The sequence below is a fragment of the Exophiala aquamarina genome, assembly GCF_000709125.1.
Source record: "Exophiala aquamarina CBS 119918 chromosome Unknown aczIA-supercont1.5, whole genome shotgun sequence".
NCBI lineage: Eukaryota > Fungi > Ascomycota > Eurotiomycetes > Chaetothyriales > Herpotrichiellaceae > Exophiala > Exophiala aquamarina.
In genome coordinates, this window is record NW_013550583.1 from 1,042,275 (window position 1) to 1,064,137 (window position 21,863).

A 21,863-nucleotide genomic window follows, 5' to 3' on the forward strand; every position below is an offset into this window, starting at 1 on the left:
CCGAAACGATTACTTGATAATGGGTGGTCATAAGTATGCCCCGCCATAAGGTTAGTTGTTGCTTCTGAGTGGTGAGCAACCATATGTCGATCGGGGTTGATGCTCAGAAGCAGCACGCAACTGCGGATATCCCCACGTACCGTCTTATTAGTCCTGGCTCGACGCTTGACCTTTGGAAAATAAAAGGGGAGGTCAGCCTTTGGCTCGTGGAGCAAGTGGAACGTGCGGGACTTCATGGCTTTCCCGACGCCGGTGTCTAATGATACCGGAACATCCGTCTAGTTTTGGCCCCGTTATCGCCCTCTCCTCTCGGATGGCCCGCGGGAAGACCTTCACGGCGACGAACGCTCTCTCACCAACTTCCGAGGCCTTGCACAAAGGGAGAGGTCTGGGAAAGCCGTGCCTTGGTGAGTCAAGTCAGTAGCAGAGCTTATCTCTTAACTCTTGTTAATCTTGGATCGCTTGCCAAATAATGGAACTGGCCAAAGAAAATATAAGAAATGGTGCTTCGGTTCCAGGTCACAGCCCAATCTCTCTACTAAATCCTCATCACCTGGAAAGAACAAATTCCCTGCGAAATCCTCTTCAGTGTCATGGCCGTGGATACTGAAAAGTCTGACTGCGGCGGTGGAGTGACCGCTCAAACCCTCTCTAACGAATTTGGAACCCATGGTCGCAATGTTTTGGAGTTTGATCCCCAAGTAGTTCGCAAGCTGCGACTCAAGATCGACCTCATTATCCTCCCCATATTAGCTATCATGTATACGTTCAAGTGAGTAGCTCCCGGCACCATACCAATTGATCTTCTTCGCCCTAGCATACGGTAATTTTGCGCAACACAAGCCCTTCACCTAGCTTTCCTGGCTATGTCCGTGCAGAATACACTGAGTTGCAACTGGAGGCTGATGTAAAGTCCAAAAAGCTCGTTAGATCGAAGCAACCTTGGGAACGCGAAGACAGCAGGGCTGTCTAAAGACACGAACCTGAAAGGAGAGCAGTATAATTTGCTCCTGACCCTCTACTATGTCATGTTCGTTCTCTTCGGACCTGTCATGACTGTTTTCACCAAAGTCTGCTCGGCAAAGGTCAGCTTGCCATGCATGATGCTGGCTTTTGGCATTGCCTCTACTACCACATCTGTGGCGAAAGATTTCGGGGGCCTGGCTGCCTGTCGCATTACCGTTGGTATTTTCGAGTCTGGCTTCCTAGCATCGTAAGTCACCTTCTCGCGAATCCCAGCCTCGGAATTGTTCCCTCGGAATCTAACAGAATCCTCGTCCCTGATACAGCGTTGTCTTTTACCTCAGTAAGTGGTATACTCGAGGAGAAATCGCTTCTCGCATTGCCATTTTCTATGCCGGCGCTGTAATCGCTTCGGCTTTCGGAGGGTTGCTAGCTTTCGGAATGTTCCAAGTCAAACCTTCCGGAAATCTCTTCGTTTGGTCGTATCTTTTTATCCTCGAAGGCTGCGTTACTTGCCTAGTCGCCATAATCGCATACCTTGTGCTTCCGAAAGATATCGCGCATGCGTATTTCCTCACTCAAAGTGAGAAAGACGTGGCAGAGAAGCGAATTCAGCTCGAATCAATGCAAAACCGGAATGACAAGTTTGTTTGGTCCGAAGCCATATCGGAGTTCAAGACCATCCATGGTGTCGCACGTATCCTCATCGCCTTCTCGGTGGGCATCCTCCCAAATTCGAGCGCCAATTTTCTCGCTATAATGGTTGTACGATTTGGATACTCCGTCACCAAAACAAACTTGGTAAGTGTAGCACCTTTGATAAGGGGCCGCGGGCTTCAGGTATCCATCAGCCTCAGCTGACATGTTAAACTTGCAGTACACCGTCGCGCCCGCTATCACAGCCGCTGTTTTTCTACTGGTCTTCGCATACTCATCGGACTACTTCCGTGAGCGCGGGTTTCACATGACCGCCCCCCTCGTGCTTAGTCTGGTAGGTTATGCGGTTTTGCTCGCAGTGGATGTCGAACATGAAAAGGGTATCGGATACATGGCAATATTCTTTTGCACAATCGGGGTAAGTGCAATGATTTCTTCTGCCAATGTTATCGCCAGCCCTAATAGCTTTATGCTTCTTATACAGGCGTATCCAATGAGTGTAATATTCTCCGCATGGACTGTCGCAAATATCCCGAATTTGAATGCCCGCGCATTCACCACTGGTGTTTTACTGGCTTGCCTCAATTCCATGGGCCTGGTCACCTCCAATATTTTTTTCGCCAAAGAGGCCCCTCGATATAAAACAGCTCTCATTGTTAACATGTCCTTTCCATGTGCCGGCATTGTCTTCACCGTCGGTTACTCTTTGTACCTGAGATTCTTGAATCGCCAGCTGGATAAGAAAGAACGATTATCGGTCGCAGAGGGGACGACAGATGAACCTGGATACTTCAGATTTCAAACGTAGAGACTTGACATAGCTTAGTGCCAGGATGTTTGCTCCTAGAGTTTCGTTCTTGGGCGATAACCCTAAGCAAAATCGCCAATTAGACCTGACCATGAGTCATCAGCGGTCAGATCTGGAAAGCCATTTTCCAAGTCTTCGATGAATCCCTCATACTCCCAAGAATACTGCTTCTGCGTGCTAATCGATGAATTCAAGACTCGTTCCCTTGCATCAGTATCTTCGAGTGAAGCCAATAGAATAAATCTGATCTTATCACTTATTCGTTCATTCCAATCAGGAAGTCCGTTGCCTTCGGTAAGACGCGGGCAAGGGCGCTCGTATGCGTCACGTTCGATGATGGCAGGGGGACCTCCTGAATCGATTTCCGAGTTATCGACTCCGCGACGTTCATCGTCCGAGCTGAGGTTCAGGGTATATGTAGCTTTGTACAGCCGGCGCAAGGAGGTCAGGGTGCTCACCCATGCCTCTGCCACTGGCCACTGGGTTTTCCAAGATTCGAACACAAGGGATATTTCTTCAATTTTTCTCAAAGCGCCTTCACAAGTCGAGTCATCTTTGCTTTCCACGTATCGGGTCCATAGTTGGATATTTGCAGCAGACAACATAGCATAGGCGGCAAAGACCGACTGTAAACAAGACTTACCACTGTCATTCTCTTTGGAGAGCTCAGCCACAATGTCGAGAATAGCTTCAGAACTGGAAATGCAGATCGACACTGTTTCCTCCTCTTCACGGTCGACGCAATCCGCACTCAGATCATTACCATCCTGCGAGCCATCATGCACTGTTGGAGGATTCAGTGTGTCTCGATATGGAAGGTATTCTTGGTGCATTGCACATCTCATGTGGTTGAGAAGAAAATGGAAATTGACAAACATTCCTTCTTGGCTAGTGTGGCGGAAAACCTTCCTGTTTTGCGTTGACCATCGCATGGATGGAGGAAGTGAGCCCTGAAATTCGGCTATTTTCCTCTCGAGCTGCCAAAGGGGACTTCCTAGGTTTCTAGGGCTGTCTTTGTGGTATGGACGACCGCCTTTTACTTGTTCATAGGTTGCTTGTGCCCATAGATGTAAAATTGCGACAAAGTAAGGGGTCAATCCAAGTCGAGACACCTCAGATTGGAAGGTCAGTGTTTGTATCTTTGGAGCTTCAAATGCTTCGTCGAAAGTAAAAAGGTTTTCTGGACAGGGCAGGTTGACGCGGGAACAGTCGATGTCAAGCATCTGTGGCCTCCAGCAGCAATGCGATATGAGGCGGTCCATGATGAAAGATGCCCAATATGTGCGCCTCTGAACTTCCTTTAGGCGATTTGGAAGTCTGTTGTGGTATTCCTGACCAAGTCTCAGAGCTTGAGCCTGTCGAATTGCTGTCCCTGCAAATATCCACGCTTTGTACGATGTTCGGGTCAGCAGTTCACGAAGAGCCAGGATAAGATTCGCCTGAATTGACCGTACTAGATTGAAACTGTTAGTTGGCCAGCAACTGAATCTGTGTGGAGTAATGTTGCATACTAGATGGCGAGTCCACAGATTGGCGAGAATATTCTCGCGCCACACCTGCATGCCAATCTGAAAGGGCCCCAGGACTAGCGAACCCTTCCTTCACTGCCTCCTCCTTGCTCAGATACAGCCCAGAGAGCGCGATAAGCGCATGGACAAAGAAGGCTGATCGACGACGCAGGACTTCGATGTCGAGCGATGGCACATGCAGAAAAGAGCAGAACTCAATGTTGTGATGCCGTGCATAGAATATGTCCAGCGATCGGAGTAGCAGACTGGCTGAAATTTGACCGTCACTCTGACCGCGTCCAACTCTAGACCGCTGTTGTCGTTTAGGACGAGGCTCCTCAGTTTCCGCAGCATCGTCGAGGGGAAGCGGCCCGGAATTTGCCTCATCACCTTGAGGAGGCGAGCCTGGATGGGTCATTGGCCAAGAGCAATGCTGGCGCCGCAAGATGCAGCTTCCACAAGTGGGCCTAACTCCACTGCATTTTGATTTCCTACGCCGGCTTTCGATCTCGAGGCGTTAGCACATCTCTTGGATCCATTTGGCAGTTTCTCATAGACGCGTATTCGAGGAAGACTTCACTGACCACATGTTGCATGCCTGCAGGACTCTGGCACCTGTAGAAGTGTGGAGCCAGAACCCTGTGCCAGGACCAGCTCCATGACCCTCACTAGAGTTGAGCTGATCGTTCATCTTTTGATAGGGCGATTCGTAATATGGAGGATATGTAATTAAGAATTGGGATTGTCGACGACGTCCTGAAAGATAGCCAGTGCTTGGCGTGCCGGACCTTCCTTACACCAACTACCTAACCATTGTAGTCAGGTGGAGGGTGGGCGGGTGGCGGGCATCCACCCGAGGGTGAGTACGTAAGCAGCCAGCACCCATCAGCCCCCTGGTCCACGTGACTATGCTTGCTTCCCTCTGTACTTCATTCTTGCCGACCAACAGTCATAATCAAGCAACTCAGTGATCTTCCATGGCACAACAATAGAAGTTATGAAATCATATCAGGCTCCTGAGCCCTCTTCCGAAAGATTCAATGTGCGGCCGTCTGCCTTGCCCAGTCTACTCTTCCTACCCCCTTGTTTGGGAGTGGAAGATCTACTGGCGAAGTCGGCCCATGAGAAGACGGGACTTGAGAAAGCTCATGTGTTCTTCAGAACATCCAACGTCCGAAAATGAGAGCAGCCTCTTGGTCGCTGTTATCTACTACTGATATTTAGTTCATCGAATAACTAAACGGGGCATGAAACTATTTCCCGCAGAAGAGCAGCCGGAGCATCCGTACGACTCACCACCTTGATCCGCACATATACCAACCCCAGTACCCTAAGACGGTACCAAGTCATAATGGGAAGCTAATAATGACGTTGTCTATGTTCTGGGCTCTGCTCACTAACTACCTAACTTTCATCAAGCCTTGCCACAATTCTTAATTGAAACCAAATAGGCTAAAACCCCAACCTCTGGTATTAGGCTGTTGGTGCCCGGGTACCTTACCTCCTGCTATAATACCCCGCACATACGGATGCGTCTCATTTAATGGTGCATATCATTTTGGGGCGTTCGCCGGTGGTACCACGCCTAAGAAGCCTCCCAGTCGTCACTGGTCTCCCGTCCAACTTAACCAACTATTCTCAAACAGACAATTTTCACAGACGATCGTTTCGTCGGCGGCTTACCGTACATAACTTGTATGCAAGAACACAGCACACCCCCAACTTCGCGGGGGTCCAGATGGGGTTGCCTTATAGAGTCAAGGCAAGTCGGTTCTCAGCCTGTAAAGGCCCGGGTGTTTCTGTGCGAGTACAGATGGAAAAATACTCATTGGCTGCTCTATCGGGAGAATGCCTTGATAATTACCAGAGGGATCGTCCCGGCAGAACTTTCACAGGTACGCTGATGGATACCGGGATCTTGGTGAAACTTGGTATAAAAGCCATGGCTTGGGTCATGATAATTTGAAGGAGAGAATGTGATAGTGGTCGAGTCTCTTTGCTTCACGATTCATTGTGATGGTTATCATGGCTGCTCGGCGGCTATTGGCGGCGACCCTCCTTTCCGTTCTCAGCCTTGTCGCTGCCCAAATCAAGAACGAGAATGGGTATGCAGGCTGGCTCCGATATGCGCCACTCCCGGAATCAGTTACGAGCCAATTCACAGCGCCTTCTAACATCGTCGCACTGAACATCACGGAAAATGGCCCGGTCTATATAGCTGGTCTGGAGCTGCAGAAGGGTATCCAGGGCATCTTCGGCAGCAAAGTGAACGTCGCAAACACCAACGTCGGTCCTTCATTATCCTCTCCAGGGATTGTCGTCAGTACCTTGAGCCAATATGTCAAGGCCTACGGGAGCGCGAACACTGGTCACATTCCAGAGCTTGCGGTAGACGGATTCTGGCTCGACACCACTGGCGAAATGGTAAAGATTCTGGGCGAGAATGGACGCGCTGCACTTTACGGTGCGTTCGAGTATCTCTCCCTGCTCGCGCAGGGAAACTTTTCCAAGGTGGCGTATGCAACGGCGCCTGACGCGCCAATTCGGTGGGTAAACCAGTGGGACAACATGGACGGACACATCGAGCGCGGATACGGTGGTGATTCGATTGTCTTCGCGGACGGATCCATCAAGACCGACATGCAGCGGGTGACCGACTACGCGCGTCTTCTGGCTTCGATCCGCATTAATGGCATCATCATCAATAATGTCAACGCTAATGCCACTCTTCTCAATCCCCAGGGGATCGACGGTATTGGTAGAGTTGCCGATGCGTTCAGACCGTATGGGATCCAGGTTGGCATCTCCCTCAACTTCGCTTCACCTAGCGCGAACCTGGTCTATGGGAATCTCAGCACGTTCGACCCACTCAACCAGACTGTCATTGACTGGTGGACTAACGTCACCGATAAGATCTACGGCAGAGTGCCAGACTTTGCGGGATACCTCGTCAAAGCAAATTCCGAAGGCCAGCCCGGTCCTCTCACATACAACCGGACATTGGCTGAAGGAGCCAACTTGTTCGCCGCTGCTCTGAAACCACATGGTGGCATTTTGATGTTCCGAGCCTTCGTCTACGACAACCACATCAACGAGACGAACTGGAAAGCCGACCGTGCAAATGCCGCCGTGGACTTTTTCCGAGACTTAGATGGCGTGTTTGACGATAATGTCGTGGTCCAGGTCAAGTACGGCCCCATCGATTTCCAAGTCCGTGAGCCGCCGTCGCCGTTGTTCGCCCACCTTCGCGAGACAGGCGCGGCCATCGAGCTCCAGATCACTCAGGAGTATCTTGGACAACAGTGCCACCTCAACTACCTGCCTCCTTTGTGGAAGACGATACTCGACTTCGACCTGAGATCTGACAACAAGTCGTCCGTGGTTAGTGACATTGTCTCCGGTAGGCGCTTCAATAGGACTCTTGGTGGGTATGCAGGCGTCGTCAACGTTGGGGTGAACGACACATGGCTAGGAAGCCACCTGTCGATGTCCAACCTATACGCATTTGGCCGCATGGCCTGGGACCCACACGGCGATCCAGAAAGCATCCTGCAAGATTGGACCCGCCTAACGTTCAGTTCTGACCCTCTCGTGATCGACACGATCTCAGATATTTCCCTCGAGTCGTGGCCAACGTACGAGAACTATACCGGGAACCTTGGCATCCAGACTCTGACGGACATCCTATACACGCACTTTGGGCCAAACCCTGCGTCTCAGGACAACAACGGCTGGGGACAGTGGACACGCGCCGACGCGGACTCAATAGGCATGGACCGAACCGTGTCAAATGGTACAGGCTTCTCAGGCCAGTATCCGCCAGAGGTTGCGCAGGTATTCGAGGACATATCCACCACACCGGACAACCTTCTGCTCTGGTTCCACCACGTCAACTACACCACTCAACTCAGGTCCGGCAAGACTGTGATCCAGCACTTCTACGACGCGCATTATGCCGGCGCCGAGAACGCACAGACATTTGCAACGAGGTGGGAGCGGCTCAAGGGGAAGATCGATGACCAGCGGTACAACGAGACGCTGTTCCGGCTGAAATATCAGGCCGGACATTCCATCGTCTGGCGTGACTCCATCAATGAATTCTATCATAACATGTCTGGCATTGAGGACGAATCAAAGAGGGTCGGCAACCATCCCTGGCGCCTGGAAGCAGAGGACTTCGATCTAGATGGGTATGAAGTATACGCAGTGCATCCGTTCCACACGGCATCGAACTTCACCGGCATCGTGACCTCCTCAAATTCTACCGCCGGGACGGCTACGACGACGGTACCGTTTGACTCCGGCACGTACAATATAGCGGTGGGGTATTGGGATCTGTTCAATGGTACTTCGAAATGGGAATTGAGCCTGAACCACCACACAGTCGGGACTTGGTTGGGCGATAATGAGAAATATCTCGGCCACGAGCCTTCGAGATATCTTGATGGCCATTCTGCAACGAGGGTGACATTCCCCAATATCACTGTTGAGAAAGGCGATGTGTTGAAGGTGATAGGAACTCCCGGTGGGATCGAACCGGCCCCTCTGGACTACGTTGCCTTTTTGCCCGAAGGTATCGTTGACTAGATGTGGCTTCTGGATTAGATACCAATAATGTAGCAGGCCGAAAAGTATCCAAAGAGATAGATCTGCCCGCAATTGTTTAATTTCATCTTCTCTCCACCAACACATCCTCATTCGGATTTGTTGGACTGAGCCCTGCATATAATGGCATAAATTCGGTCCCATACCGGATGGTAGTCTTTCTGTTTGAATACTTGCGAGCAGATCACTCGATAGGAGAACACGATCCGCCGAGATGTTATCGGCGTGGCCAATAATGCTTTTTCGAAACTACTGGAGACCAGTTCAACGAGTCCGTCGATCTCCAGATCCAAGTGTTTGGCGGGTGGAAATTGTCGACCCATCACACTATTTTCCCACGGAAGTGGCGGGAATGGAGGCGTTGTCGTCGGAAAATGCACGTTCAGTAGTGCTGCTTGATATGTGCGCTGTAATTCAAGCAGTGCTAGATTGACGGTGATGTGCCCGAGAGCGTTCTTGCAGAAGATGATGGCATAGTCTTTGGAAGCAGGTGGAGAACCACCGTCGAGGATGTCTGGGAGTACGGAAGTGAGACGCAGGTTTTGCTTGAATCCTACGCGTAGATGGTAGAGCTTTTGTAGCTTGTCGAAGAGCAGAGACACCGTTGTCGGGCTGTTAAGAAGTGATACTTGGGCAAGGTCCTCACGAAGAACCGAAAGCTTAGTCATGAGATTGAAGTGTTCGATCACGATTTTCAGCTTCATCGGATCCTGTCTCTCAGGCAAAGGAGAGTCGACAGCATTCTGCCAAGCGATATGGTCCAAAAAGCAACTGCTGTCTGCAATAGAACTTGCGGAAGACTGCCAGAAGGTGTTAGGACAAAGTAGCTATGGTACGACAGGAAATGATTTACCATACCAGAAGACCGTGTTCAGCATGGAGCAACGCCCTGCCAAATCCTTCTTGATGCTTCTGCGGTCCCCGAAGCTGAATAATTCTAGACGACCCGAAGAAATGTTTAACCCATCCAGAGCTTGAGCTGTTAATCAGTGCCTAAGTCCATCCCATCAGTGAAAGGCTTGGCGGTTTAGGCACAGATCATTACGCGCTTACCTCGCACCACGATAGACAGATGATGGCGCATAGGACTTCGGAGGAGAGGGCCTCTTCGATGTTCGCAAGGCTGTGGCGCAGGCTTTTGAGAGCTTTTCCGTAGGGCACAGGCTTCCGATCTTGCCCGGAGGACAAGAAGATTGAATGTGCCGCGCACAGACATTCGACTGCCATGTCAAGTGCATCATTGCACCCGAGGCGTTGAGGTATCATATTGATAAAACATCCTAGTTGGCTCAAGGACTTTTCCTGCAGCGACGGTGAGGACAGACGGTGGACTAGCTCTTCAGCCAGCGGGGAGCCTAAGTGTAGCAAAATAGGAGGCGAAGTTGGCGCGATTGAGAATTGGGCATTTGCTCTCCTAGCAATTTTGGCCCTCCACCGTTGCTTCTGGACCTCCGAGCTATCCTTGGAGATGTGACCCTGAGAACTTCCTAGAGGTTGCCCCGTGGTCAGTATATGGAGGTAGGCGGTGTCCAATTGAGGATATGACGATTTGGGGTAAGGGCGAGTTAGCTGGTTTCGAACCAAACATTACTTTTTCTAGGAGTCGCCTCTATCGGGCAGCCAGGACACGTCCACCGATACTTGACACATTGTGAGCAAGACGGCTGAGCTCTGTCACACTGTAAAGCGAAGTCTGGTCAGCCTTCCAACCAAGCTGGTCGCTTCTAGGGAGGATTGACCTTGACTTTGCGTATCTGACAGATGGCACAAGACTTTGCTCTCCCAGGCATCTCGCAACTCACATTGCATCGAGAGATATGTCGATGAAGAGAAGAGACAACAGAGGACGAGAAATGTGGCTCAGCTGCGCATCAATCCCGCTACTTGGAAGGTCGGTGGTTAGTCGGAGTTAAGGAGAAGGTGTTCTTCCTACTCCGTACTCGAGTCGTAATTGGTTCCTTCGGAACATGACTGACACTAAGCCAACGCTAATGTCATAATCCTGTGCTTGTATCTGGTCTCATACTCGTAGAAGCGGGTGCCAAATGTGATTTAAAGATATATTATTATTAGGACAGGAGACTCCCAAACGCAAGCAACAAGCAGAGCCAATACCTCGTCTATCCAAAATGCTCAACTAATGCACAACATATCACAATCAGATCCTCAAGTCGATCGGGTATTAAACTGGGAATCCTTCTCCAACCATGCGCCGAAATCCTTCAATTCAGGACGTATCTTCCTCAGTTCTCCAATGTCCACCGCGTATCCGTCTGTTTGGAACCAGTTGAACATGAGGGAAAAGTCCTTGCTGAGCCATAAAATTAATGCTCCGAAAATTCGGAAAGTTGACGGAAGATCTTGGCCCGTCTTCTGCTTGAAGATAGCTCTGAACTGGGCTAGAGTGAGCTCATCACCAGCCAATGAGATGCTCCGGTTGCGCCATTCTTCGGGTTTTAAGAATGCCTCGGCACCAAAGTATCCAATATCACTCGTGGCGATTAATTGCAATGGCTTCTTTAATCTCATCTGCCACACCGTCGGGAATATCTTTCCCACGAATCCTGGTACGAGATTCTCGAAAAATGCCACGGGGCGCAAGATGGTGTAGGACATACCAGTCTCCTTGGCTTTGACGAAGAGGTGTTGCTCGACATTATGCTTGTGGATGAAGTGTGGTACGTTCGTAGGATTGATGGCTGATTTTTCACCACCCCGGTCTACAGATGAGTAGACGAAATGCTTGACCGAGTTCTTCGCCGCGGCGTCAACAAGTGCTTTCCCTTGTATTTCTTCCGAGTTATCGCCAGCTTTCGTAGGGACAACCTATACAAAAGTCATTGTTAGCACCGTCCTGAGACGTCCAGATACGATCACTAACCTGGACGCTGTAGACGCCCCAGATAGGCGACGAGGCAACCTCTTTTGCCTTCTTGAATATATCGTCCACATTGTTGAGATCACCAGTGACTAGCTTGATCTTCGAGGACTTTTGGGCGAGCTTCTGGGCCGAGTTGGAAGTTGTGTCTCTCGTGACTGCTAAGATGTCGAAATCGGCTTTCGCAGCCAGTAAAGAATTGATGACTGCTCCACCTTGCTTGCCGGTGGCGCCGGTAATTAGGACTGTTCTGGCCATTCGCGCGGTTCCACTGTTGATCGATCGGCGTAATATGGTGTTCATAGAATTGATGTATTTATGCCTTTTGAGTGTTGTGATGTATGCATCTCTCTCTCGACGCGGTGTGGTTGGAGAAGGCTATATATGACAGTCCCGAGTGGTCAAGGTAGTGCAGCCCATCAATTAGTCGTGTTTAGAAATAACATCTTGCTTTGTTATTCCATTACTAACAGCCGTGGACTTAATTCGATCCGAGATCGCGACAATCATACTGGTGTTCTGCGATCCCATGTTTCCTCTCACCCTTCGGAGGACCAAGAGGCCGAAAGGTCGGCGCTTAGTCATTTCGGCGCTCCAGGACCCCGAACCCACTAACTCAGCCATTGCGTCATACAGCATCTCCGAGATCAGAGAGCACTAACGACAGTGGCACTCAGAAAAACGTCCTCATCCATCCCGAGTCATCTTGCATTATGAAATCGTCCATTTCCTTCATGGCCACATCATCGAGCATGAAGTTGTCCCAATTCATGTTATCATATGTCGAAGGGTCGTATACAGCGGGGATCGGAAATTCTGCAGCGTTGGAAAAGTCCTGAAAACTCTCTGCAGTTGCTTGTGTAGAGCAGTCCGGCAACGCTTGATGCGAACTTGGTTGATCATCTGAAATCTGACCAAACCTGATACTTGGCCAGTCCGATCCAACTTCCGCCCCAATCGATGGATTTGCCTTGTTCTGTCTTGAGCTGTCTCCCATGGGGCTGATAATCTGCGCACCTTCACCATCAATGCTTGCTTCACAGTCCCCGCCAGGATGCAAGCACATATGTTGCTTTTGCACATAGTATAATCTCAGTTTCTTGAAGCCAAGGCCAAATCCTTTAGCCTGGGGCAGGTATCCGTTGCGGGAGATTGCCTCAATTTTGCTCACCATAGCATCAAGGAAATCCGGCGTGGTCTTTTGGCTCAACACGTCTGTCATTATGGTAGAGTCGGCTGACGAGACGACTTCTGCCAGATAGCTCAGTTTAACCAAGCTGAAACCCGCGAAAATGGTCCAGACAAGGAACATGTTGGGCAGGGAGCGCGCCAATGAATCCTCCAAGCCGCAGTATATGTCGAGAAGAGCCTGGCTTGAGACCAGACAACGAAAGATGGCTTCAACTTGCCATGGCGGGAGAGCAGGGTTGTGCGCACTTGCATCTGCACGAAACCGATTCGCATTGTAGAAAGCGTAAGCCTTTTTCACAATATTCCGCATCGCAACATGATGAATGACAAGTTCTGCGAAATGTGTTGCACAGTCATTCAAACCTGTGCTTGTTCGTCAACATTCTGCGCCAACAATACTCAAGAGTCTGGCATAGAGCTTACGTGGATCCATTGCTGGCGTACCGGCCGCCTTCCACTTCTCCAAACGCTGTTGGCACATCTTTAACTTTAAGGCGATGCTATTCTCCTCCAACTCTCCGAGAGGCTTCGAAGTCATAGGCCCATAAATTGTTGCGGCTTCTTCGACTAGTCGCTGCATGCGAAAAAGTGTAAAGAGCCATTGGTCGCTGTGGCTTGATTCGGGCGAATCATGCAGAGCATTGAGCAAACTGTTCTCGATTTCGTTTGATGTAGACACAATGCATGGTTGATGGAGCACCATGGAATTACTGAAACACGATGTTAGCGCCATTTGTCATTAAAGGTTTCAAAGAGTAGTAATCGTGGCCTCCTCACATCGATGCAGCAAACCAGCAGGCCAGCCATGTACGAGACCGTTCTTTCTCTGCTCGACTGCTTCGCCTGGAAGCATCCCTTCTGGTGTTATTGAGCATTAGATCATACGACATCGTGACTGCAGACGAAACAAAGTGTGTCTGAGTGAAGCTCCTAGCGCTTGACGGGCGAATGTAGTATTGAGAATAAATCAGCAATGCTTGAACAAGGTCAAGTGATTGTGTCCCCAATATGAAAACATGTCGGGCAAGTTGCTCATTGAGTTCCATTAGCAGACGAGGTTCAAAAGAGGGAAGGATAGAAGCGCTTGAGATCGCAAGGATAGCCATCAGCGACACCGGTTTCGTAGCCCGAACGCGTTCCAGATTAGTCTCCCCCGACAGATCCAGTATAGGTAGAATCGGATGCATGCTGATGCAATAATGGTTAAACAGCACTTCAGCCGTGGGGCAATCAATAAACCCCTGGTCGATCACGTCAACATAGCTCCGATTAGCATCGATCACATGACTTGAGAGAGCGGGAGAGATAGAATTTGATAGACGCTCCGGTAACTGGGTAAGGAATCGGCCGCCGGCATTGATTGTTTTGTCTTGAATCAGATCCTCAGAGGATATAATCGACCGACCAGACTCCGGTGGGGTTTGCGGCTGATCCTGGTGGTCCCTTGCACTTAAGGCCTTTGTCAGGCTCTCAATCTTTTTCTCAAGTTCGGAGAACTTTTCTGAAGACTTCATGCGTGGTTTTACTGGCCCACAGGGAACACATGGTCGAGATTTCTTGAGACATGCTTCACAAGTATCGGCTATTTTGGATGGTAGGCACTTTGTCTTCGTGTTGCGACATGCTACACATGCTCTATTCAACTTATGCCGCCGTTTGGAATTCTGCGCTGACGACAGTTCGTCTCCAAATTGACCCTCGACATGGTCGATGGCTAGCGGATCCGGCATAACGACTGCCTGCTCGCGATTCTCAGATATCGTTGAAGCACCACAAACTAGATCCCTTTCGAGCCTGAAGATTTTCCTAGTGTCATTATTATTGACTTGTTGAGGATGTTGCTACTGAAACTGGAGATGCGCAATGGGTGGCCTGGTATGACTTACAAATCCAATGGCCGAACAGTCAACTATCCGGTGATTGGCGAACCAGGATGCTGACTTAATCCATCTGTTGGCAGCGGGTGGCAAGCTGGCAGCTGTGGGTGGCTGGGGTAGCCGGGGGGCAGCAGCTGCGATCACTTACTCGTACATAATTTAGGTACCCAGGTGCTTTCTCAGCCACCCCCTTGGAAATGGCCCCGTCTAACACCACCACCCCTCTGAATTCTATAGCTACAATACGGAGTATCAATAGCAACTAAACGGCTTTGGTGTTTTCTCGCGTTAGCTCATATATCAGGAGTCTGCCCACACTTGAAAGTTTCATCAAGCATTCTGAGCGTTTCGAGGAGCAACGAACTCCAGAGTCGCGAGACCCTCTGCGGCCACTTGATCGGTAGGCGTGATGGGCTCGATATTAAGCCAATGTCTCAAAAAGGTGTCTCTGTTTCCGAGGTGGCAGCAGGCATGGACAGCCGAGCGAGGCTGACCATTCGTGGACAAAGGTTCCCCAGTATCAGAAACCATTGACCCTTTAGCCATCAGCTCTTGGCATCAGGGAGAGCCATGTTCCTGTGTGAATTTGTATGTAGGTAAGACTTTGCGTGCGTGAATCGCGACCGCAGCTTACTCGCTTGTGACCCTAAAGTCGTCGCGTTCTCTGTTCCTGTTAGTTCCTGTTAGTTCCTGTTAGTTCCTGTTATGTTTCGCGCAGATCGACTGCCCTCATCTCCCCCCCCCTCTAATCTGAGTGGTTCAAAGATGGAACTTGACCAGGTCGATGAGATCGACATTGATTGCTATGGTCCCGATCGAAGCGACCTCGACGCGATCTTGATGGGTATGCGCACTCCACGGTAGGCCTCTCTTTGTCCATTCTGACGCGTGGCTCATCAGTCTGACCAATACAACCCTTGTCATCCAGACAAGGTTATCGTCGTCGTCGCAAACTGCACCCTCGATGATAGTGGCAAGTATGGGCCGTCAACTACGTTCCGCGTGGCACGAGAACTGCTGTGCAAGGAGTCGATCTTCTTCCAGAGACAACTTGAGGATGAGACGGCGCATCGCGCAGGCGAGCCATTTTATCTAGACGCCTTTTGCGGAGTGTTTCAACTCTTCATCGTTTGGCTGTTGACCCACGAACTAGACGATGACAATCCTCAATCTCAAATGATACATGACTTCGTGCTGGAGGAATTCCACACAAGAGACAGAGCCATAGATCTTTGGGACCTTGGCGTCGAACTCGAGTCGCGGCGATTCAAAACTTCGTCATCTCTGCCGTACATGACAACTACAGACTTAGTACATCAACCGCTCAGAAATCCCTCAATGCCTCATCACTTTCGACCAGACTGATTCCCTGCGCACTCCACCTTCTGAGTATCGGTTTGACATGGTGGCCTATGAAATATTCAAGTCTGAAGATTTCCCGCAATGGATGGAAGCTATGGGAGAGGACTGGGAAGAACTCTCTGACTCGCATCCGAAGGCTGTTCAGAAGCTGTTGCATAAAATATGGCTGATAAATTTTCTTCGCATCCAGTCGAGTCCTGATGACTTGGGTTACCACAGATATCATGACCACCATACTAAAGAGGAGAATGAGGAGAAGGAGAAATGCAACGACTACCTCGACCCTAGCAGCTTGTCAGCTAGGGAAAGTGACAGGTATGGCGAACTTTATCAAACCACTCGTGCTGCAGAGGAGTCATTGTTTGCTGGTCCACAGATTCCCTGGGGACCAAACTGGTGAATGAGACGAGCTATTGACAGTCGTTCCCAAAAATGGTCGACACCTGCTTCTGGGAATACTGGACGTTTCTGGATCCATGATAACTGATTTATTTGCCTCTACCAATTGAACAATGTCAAAGAATGTACTCACCCAAGCCATTATCAGCTCGGAAAATCCGAGAATGGATATCTCAAGCTGTTAAGCCTAGGGGCACATCTTCATGTCGTCGTGCATGCCATCAATGGTATTTGTTTCTAGGTAGGTGTAATGAGGTCTCAATTTGCGTCTATCAGCATCGTCAACTTTGCCCGGGTTCAATGAGAAAGAAAATTGTCACAGGGCCAAATGAGTCGACCATTCTCGCAAACCCACAGACAATGACAAACAATGAAATGGATGATCTGCGGCGACTCCTTGCCGGAAAATAATATTCCTCGAAATGACATGGTGCAAGGGGAAGATGACCTTTGAAGAGACAATCGGAGGGGAAATGCCGGCACAGTCGGTTGCTCAACTATCGGGTTTATTCTCTGCTGAAGACGTCGACAATGCCGTCTTCCGTATCTCGTGGCAGCCTTGCAGTAAAGTGGCAGCTTTTCATCAAATCATATTGGAGCAGAAACCAATGGTCTATCTCCTCTTAACCCTTCTTCTTGTCCTTTTTCTTCTTTGCTGCTCCACCAGTCCCAGAATCACCACCAGCTCCTCCTATTCCACCCATGCCTCCCATGCCTCCCATGCCTCCCATGCCACCCATCATACTCTGAAGTGCATTCATGTCAGGCATTCCTCCCCCACCCCCAGGCATACCAGCTGGTAGTTGGCCCGAGCTCTGCGCCTGGCGGAGCTCTTCCATCGCCTCCTTGAAGAAATCATCTTTGACACCACCACCACTGACAGCTGCAGAATGCACAGGTAATATCGATCCTATCTTCCAGCCTCTCGGCTTTGGAACTTCTGTCTTTGTGAAGTTTTCCGGCACTGGTAGCCCTTGGATCTTTAACTGTAGAGGGTCATCTGGCTCGGTGGGGTTTTCTTTCAACCACTTTGCCATACGAATATACAGATGTGCCTTGTTCTTAATATGTGAATGCAGTGGTTCCCGCGTCTCTTTGTCGTAGAGCTGTATTCTCACTCTGCCCGGGTTCGCCCAATCCTTCGGGTGTGTCTTGTCTGGCTCAAACGCCATCGGCAGGTTGGAATCTCCAAAGGCATCCTGAGCAGCCGCAAGGAGATTGTATGCTAGGGGGTTAGGACTAGCTAGTTTCGAACTCACGCGCCGGCCTTGGGCTCGGGTGCGTGAACTGTCAAAGTAGATGGGGTAAATGGTCTGATAGGTCTTGACATTTTCGCGGGCCTTTTGTTGTGATATGGGCTGTCCTGGCGGAGGTGGGCGAAATAATGTACGGTTAGGTCCTCCGGAGGGTTTCTGGGGGGCGGGTTTCGAAGAAGCCGCTTGTGAAGGTTGGGCTGCAGGACGTATGATGTGAGTGTCGGAATCTGGAAGAAATTCAGTGGGGTCGTCAATCTCGGGGTCAGAGTCTTCGACTTCCTCCACTCGTGGATGCGACATTTTTGAGGGAAGGCCAGATGAGAGTTATGAAGAGGAGGAAGTATCTGCAATAGTGCCGCTCTCCTAATGTCGTAAACGGAAATGCAGTGAGTGAGTGAGTCTCAGTTCGTCTTCAGGTTGTAGTGGGATGTGTGGAGAACATGCTGCGAAACTCATTCATAGTGCTTGGCACAGCCTTGCGCAGCCTTGTCACCTTACGCAGACGCGAGTGTAAAACACGACCAACCAAAGCATCCCGTAGTACTAGGAATATTGCAATGCACTTGACTACGGCAGCCGGATCAATCGCATTGCTTATGCCCAAGAGTCACTGCACGTCCGTTTTAGGCACATTTTGGAAAAAGAGAACTTGCTTGTGACTAAGAAAAGTCATGCCAATCACATGGCTGATGATCGGAAGCCTTCGGATAACCCCCAGCAACCCTTAAAGATTCATCTTTGACTAAGATTCTCTATCCGATGCATCTTCGAAATTACCTTGATCTGGTTCGCTGACGACAGTATAGCGTGAGTCAGAACCTGGCAATATCAGGTGATGGCGTTTGCATGATGCTACACCATGCGGAGCATCCAATTTTCCAATCACTTTTGTGGGAATCGATCGCCAGTTCTGAGCTTGAGCAATTGTGTATCTACAAGTACGTGCTATAAGGACCATCCGATCCTGCCATCTTCCGATCAATTCAATACCACATGTCGGGGAATTGATCTCGGGGACTATCTGGGATTTCCGCATCACAAGCGATCTGAGATGATGTTGGCAATTGGTATTGTACTTTCCAATGACGCAAGGGGCCGTTCGGGACGATGGGAATTACGTACGTCTCGGGTATGAGCACCAGCCCGATTCTAGCAAGAAGAGCCACTTTGGCGGGGTAATGCCGTGTACTTATGGTTCGTTTGATGTTCGGTTGAGTTAAGAAATGCTTGCGGGAAAATCACCCCCCGCATTGTTCAAATTGCGGGATGAAATGACCGCAGTGGCTCAAAGGCCGTCAAGTTCTTGATCAGACCGGGAACAAGAGGTGACGACGGTAAAAGCTAGGCTTTGGGAGCAACACCTTGAGAAAGATAGGCGCCTCTCGCTTGTGGACCGGACTAGACTTCTTTGAATCTCTCACTAATCGTGCCTAGGGAGTGCACCATTACCTTCATCGTGTTCTTTGTGGAGAAGCTGCTTAAGATAACTCCGGGCGCGAATCGGAGGGCTTCCAGATGTAGTTTCCGAAGTGGCATTCAGCATCATCTGCTCAGCTCTCTAGAATTGCACGAGTAGGCCATCAACGTAGGTTATGGTGAATATTATTCTTAATCAACCAATAAGGCTTTGAATGTGTCTGATCCGATGGGTCGGAATTGCACAGGTTTGAAAGATTCGGGATAAAGGGCCCCTCACGCGAGATAGTCGTTCGCTTCGCCTGCCGATATCTTGGCCTCGGCCTCGCGGGCGTCGATCCGCGCAATGTGAGAATATACATATCTCCATCTGCCCCGTACCCACCAGTTCAATTCTAAAAGTTGAACACCTTTGCGTTTCCAAGAAAGTCATCATGATTACCAAGAATACGACCGGCCAGGTCGATGTCCTCATCGTTGGGGCCGGGCCAGCGGGGTTGATGATGGCGACCTGGATGAATGCTTGCGGAATAAATACCAGGATTGTGGACAAGAGAGGCACAAAGGTAAGCTGCGAGGCTAAGTTCGCTAAGGCTACTTTAAGTCTTGACACACCTTTAGATTTTCAACGGTCAGGCAGACGGTCTCCAGTGTCGAACGCTGGAGATATTCGATTCATTCGACTTTGGCCATCGAGCATGGCGCGACTCCAATCATATGCTTGAAATATGCTTGTGGAATCCCAATTCGGAGGGTGTGATCCAACGTAGTGATCGCATAGCTGATACAATTCCTGGGATCAGTCGTTTTCAGCAGTGTGTGCTTCATCAGGGTCGAATTGAGCGGTACTTTTTAGACGCGATGAGCAAAACCGGAATTTCCGTCGAAAGGGGTGTCATGCCAACAAAGCTAGAATTGGATGAGTCCCTAGCTGAAGACCCAGACGCCTACCCTATCACCATCACACTTCGCCATCTGAGCGAAGAAGAGGCAACGCCGAAACAATCTGCCACTTCTGCGAATGGCGCTGCCATTGAAGACGGCCTCTTTCGCAGTAACATGGCAGCTGACGACACCGAAGACATGATCCGAAAGGCTGAACTCAACAACAAGGCCAATACTGTCGAGGTCGTTAAAGCGAAATATGTCCTAGGCGCAGACGGTGCCCATTCCTGGGTTAGAAATCAGTTGGGTTTCAAACTCGAGGGAGAATCCACCGACTATATCTGGGGTGTCTTAGACATCATCCCAATCACCGACTTCCCAGATATTCGCATGAGATGTGCAATTCATTCCGCTAGCTCTGGAAGTGTGATGGTCATCCCTCGCGAGAATAAGTTGGTCCGCCTTTACATTCAGCTGACCACAACCAATGCAGAAGGCGGTCAGAAATTCGACAGATCAAAGATTACTCCCGAATTTATCCTGGCATCGGCTCAGAAGATCATGGCACCGTACAAGATCACGTATCGCTATTGTGATTGGTGGACGGCATATCAGATTGGTCAGAGGGTCGGTACCAATTTCAGCGCCCAAGAGCGAATTTTCCTGGCCGGGGATGCAGTGCATACACACAGGTTAGTGCCAATATTGGAGTGTGTAACTTTTATCGACTAATATTCTTCAACTTAGCCCAAAAGCCGGCCAGGGCATGAATGTTAGTATGCAAGATGGTGAGCCTATCCTGACCGATGTGAGTGTGGTTTTGCAGCTGACCCTAAAAGCATATAATCTGGGTTGGAAAGTTGCAAGTGTAGTCAAAGGTCACTCAGATCGTTCAATTCTCAAGACATACCAATCTGAACGACGCAGAGTGGCACAAGACTTAATTGCATTTGACCACAAATTCTCCAGGCTATTCTCTGGCCGACCTGCCAAAGATGTCATGGACGAGGAAGGCATTAGTATGGCTGAGTTCAAACTGGCCTTTGAGAAAGGCAATCTGTTCGCCAGCGGAACTGGTGAGTACCATTTTACAGCACAGGTTCGATTGGAAATGCTAACCATGAGCCAGCTGTGGATTATGGTAAGAGTCTCATCGTGGTAAAGGAGGGAGATGCAGCCGAGCAGGGAGATGGATCTGATGTTGCGACAAAGGACAAGTCCTTGCAAATCTCCAGTAACCAGGCACTCGCTAGTAAGCTCGACATTGGAATGCGGATACCGAGCTTCAAAGTTCTCAGTCAGGCGGACGCGAGACCATGGCACTTCCAAGAATTATTGAAGAGCAATGGGACTTGGAGAGTTATTGTCTTCGCAGGAAATCTTGGATCCCCACAACAAACAGAGAAGCTTGCTACCATCGGTAAAGCACTTGGGGCTTCTGATTCATTTGTGCGGCGATTTACCCCAAAGACCAGCAAGGCCGACTCTGTGTTCGAGATTCTGGCAGTCCACTCTGGCAGACGTCAGCATACCACAATTTTTGATTTCCCGGAAGTCTTCAGAAATTTTGATGAGCGAGATGGATGGGACTATTCCAAGATTCTGGTCGATGATCAGTCATACCATGAAGGACATGGCCATATTTACGACAATTATGGAATTGATCCTGAACAAGGTTGCGCTGTCATTCTTCGCCCGGATCAATATATTTCGTATATTGGCCCAGTAGATGATTATGACACACTCGACAAGTTTTTCTCTGGATTCATGATCTCACAAAATTCTGTGGAGGCTACAGAGAAGTCAAAAGCTGAAATGTCCCAATAGAATCTCGGCCCACAAACCAAGCAGCAAACCTCTGATGGAGTGAGATGCAGTCACTTCCAAGTCGACACAAGCACGCGGCTGTAGCAGGGCAACAGTCCTTGTTCACGAGTCAAGGCAACTCCACCACCATTCAAAAATGGCATGTGGGCAGTCGATTTGCGAAGGCTAGGAGACCATAGTTAGGCGAGATGACATTCACCATGCTTGCAACAATGATGACTTTGGCGGTGA

At 49.8% G+C, this 21,863-nt stretch overlaps 8 protein-coding genes across 8 annotated transcripts; 3 read left to right on the forward strand and 5 right to left on the reverse strand.

Moving 5' to 3' along the window:
* Positions 1 to 593: 593 nt before the first annotated feature.
* A1O9_07039 (uncharacterized protein) lies at positions 594 to 2,428 on the forward strand (the record flags this gene model as incomplete). The annotated part of the gene is made up of 5 exons (XM_013403985.1): positions 594 to 772; positions 923 to 1,213; positions 1,290 to 1,764; positions 1,841 to 2,038; positions 2,105 to 2,428. The coding sequence occupies 5 exons, from the start codon at positions 594 to 596 to the stop codon at positions 2,426 to 2,428; spliced, it is 1,467 nt and encodes a 488-aa protein (XP_013259439.1).
* A 62-nt stretch (positions 2,429 to 2,490) lies between these two features.
* Positions 2,491 to 3,690, reverse strand: A1O9_07040 (uncharacterized protein; the record flags this gene model as incomplete). Its single annotated transcript, XM_013403986.1, has 1 exon — positions 2,491 to 3,690. The coding sequence occupies one exon, from the start codon at positions 3,688 to 3,690 to the stop codon at positions 2,491 to 2,493; it is 1,200 nt and encodes a 399-aa protein (XP_013259440.1).
* A 2,271-nt stretch (positions 3,691 to 5,961) lies between these two features.
* A1O9_07041 (alpha-glucuronidase A) lies at positions 5,962 to 8,523 on the forward strand (the record flags this gene model as incomplete). Its single annotated transcript, XM_013403987.1, has 1 exon — positions 5,962 to 8,523. One exon carries the CDS (start codon positions 5,962 to 5,964, stop codon positions 8,521 to 8,523), a length of 2,562 nt encoding a protein of 853 aa, XP_013259441.1.
* A 107-nt stretch (positions 8,524 to 8,630) lies between these two features.
* A1O9_07042 (uncharacterized protein) lies at positions 8,631 to 9,768 on the reverse strand (the record flags this gene model as incomplete). Its single annotated transcript, XM_013403988.1, has 3 exons — positions 8,631 to 9,341; positions 9,400 to 9,534; positions 9,595 to 9,768. 3 exons carry the CDS (start codon positions 9,766 to 9,768, stop codon positions 8,631 to 8,633), a joined length of 1,020 nt encoding a protein of 339 aa, XP_013259442.1.
* Positions 9,769 to 10,707: 939 nt separating this feature from the next.
* A1O9_07043 (uncharacterized protein) lies at positions 10,708 to 11,677 on the reverse strand (the record flags this gene model as incomplete). Its single annotated transcript, XM_013403989.1, has 2 exons — positions 10,708 to 11,367; positions 11,423 to 11,677. The coding sequence occupies 2 exons, from the start codon at positions 11,675 to 11,677 to the stop codon at positions 10,708 to 10,710; spliced, it is 915 nt and encodes a 304-aa protein (XP_013259443.1).
* Positions 11,678 to 12,092: 415 nt separating this feature from the next.
* On the reverse strand, positions 12,093 to 14,340 carry A1O9_07044 (uncharacterized protein; the record flags this gene model as incomplete). Its single annotated transcript, XM_013403990.1, has 3 exons — positions 12,093 to 12,943; positions 13,034 to 13,320; positions 13,388 to 14,340. 3 exons carry the CDS (start codon positions 14,338 to 14,340, stop codon positions 12,093 to 12,095), a joined length of 2,091 nt encoding a protein of 696 aa, XP_013259444.1.
* A 2,531-nt stretch (positions 14,341 to 16,871) lies between these two features.
* On the reverse strand, positions 16,872 to 17,804 carry A1O9_07045 (signal recognition particle subunit SRP19; the record flags this gene model as incomplete). Its single annotated transcript, XM_013403991.1, has 1 exon — positions 16,872 to 17,804. One exon carries the CDS (start codon positions 17,802 to 17,804, stop codon positions 16,872 to 16,874), a length of 933 nt encoding a protein of 310 aa, XP_013259445.1.
* A 1,550-nt stretch (positions 17,805 to 19,354) lies between these two features.
* On the forward strand, positions 19,355 to 21,632 carry A1O9_07046 (phenol 2-monooxygenase; the record flags this gene model as incomplete). The annotated part of the gene is made up of 5 exons (XM_013403992.1): positions 19,355 to 19,486; positions 19,542 to 20,497; positions 20,553 to 20,593; positions 20,645 to 20,881; positions 20,935 to 21,632. The coding sequence occupies 5 exons, from the start codon at positions 19,355 to 19,357 to the stop codon at positions 21,630 to 21,632; spliced, it is 2,064 nt and encodes a 687-aa protein (XP_013259446.1).
* Positions 21,633 to 21,863: the final 231 nt, after the last annotated feature.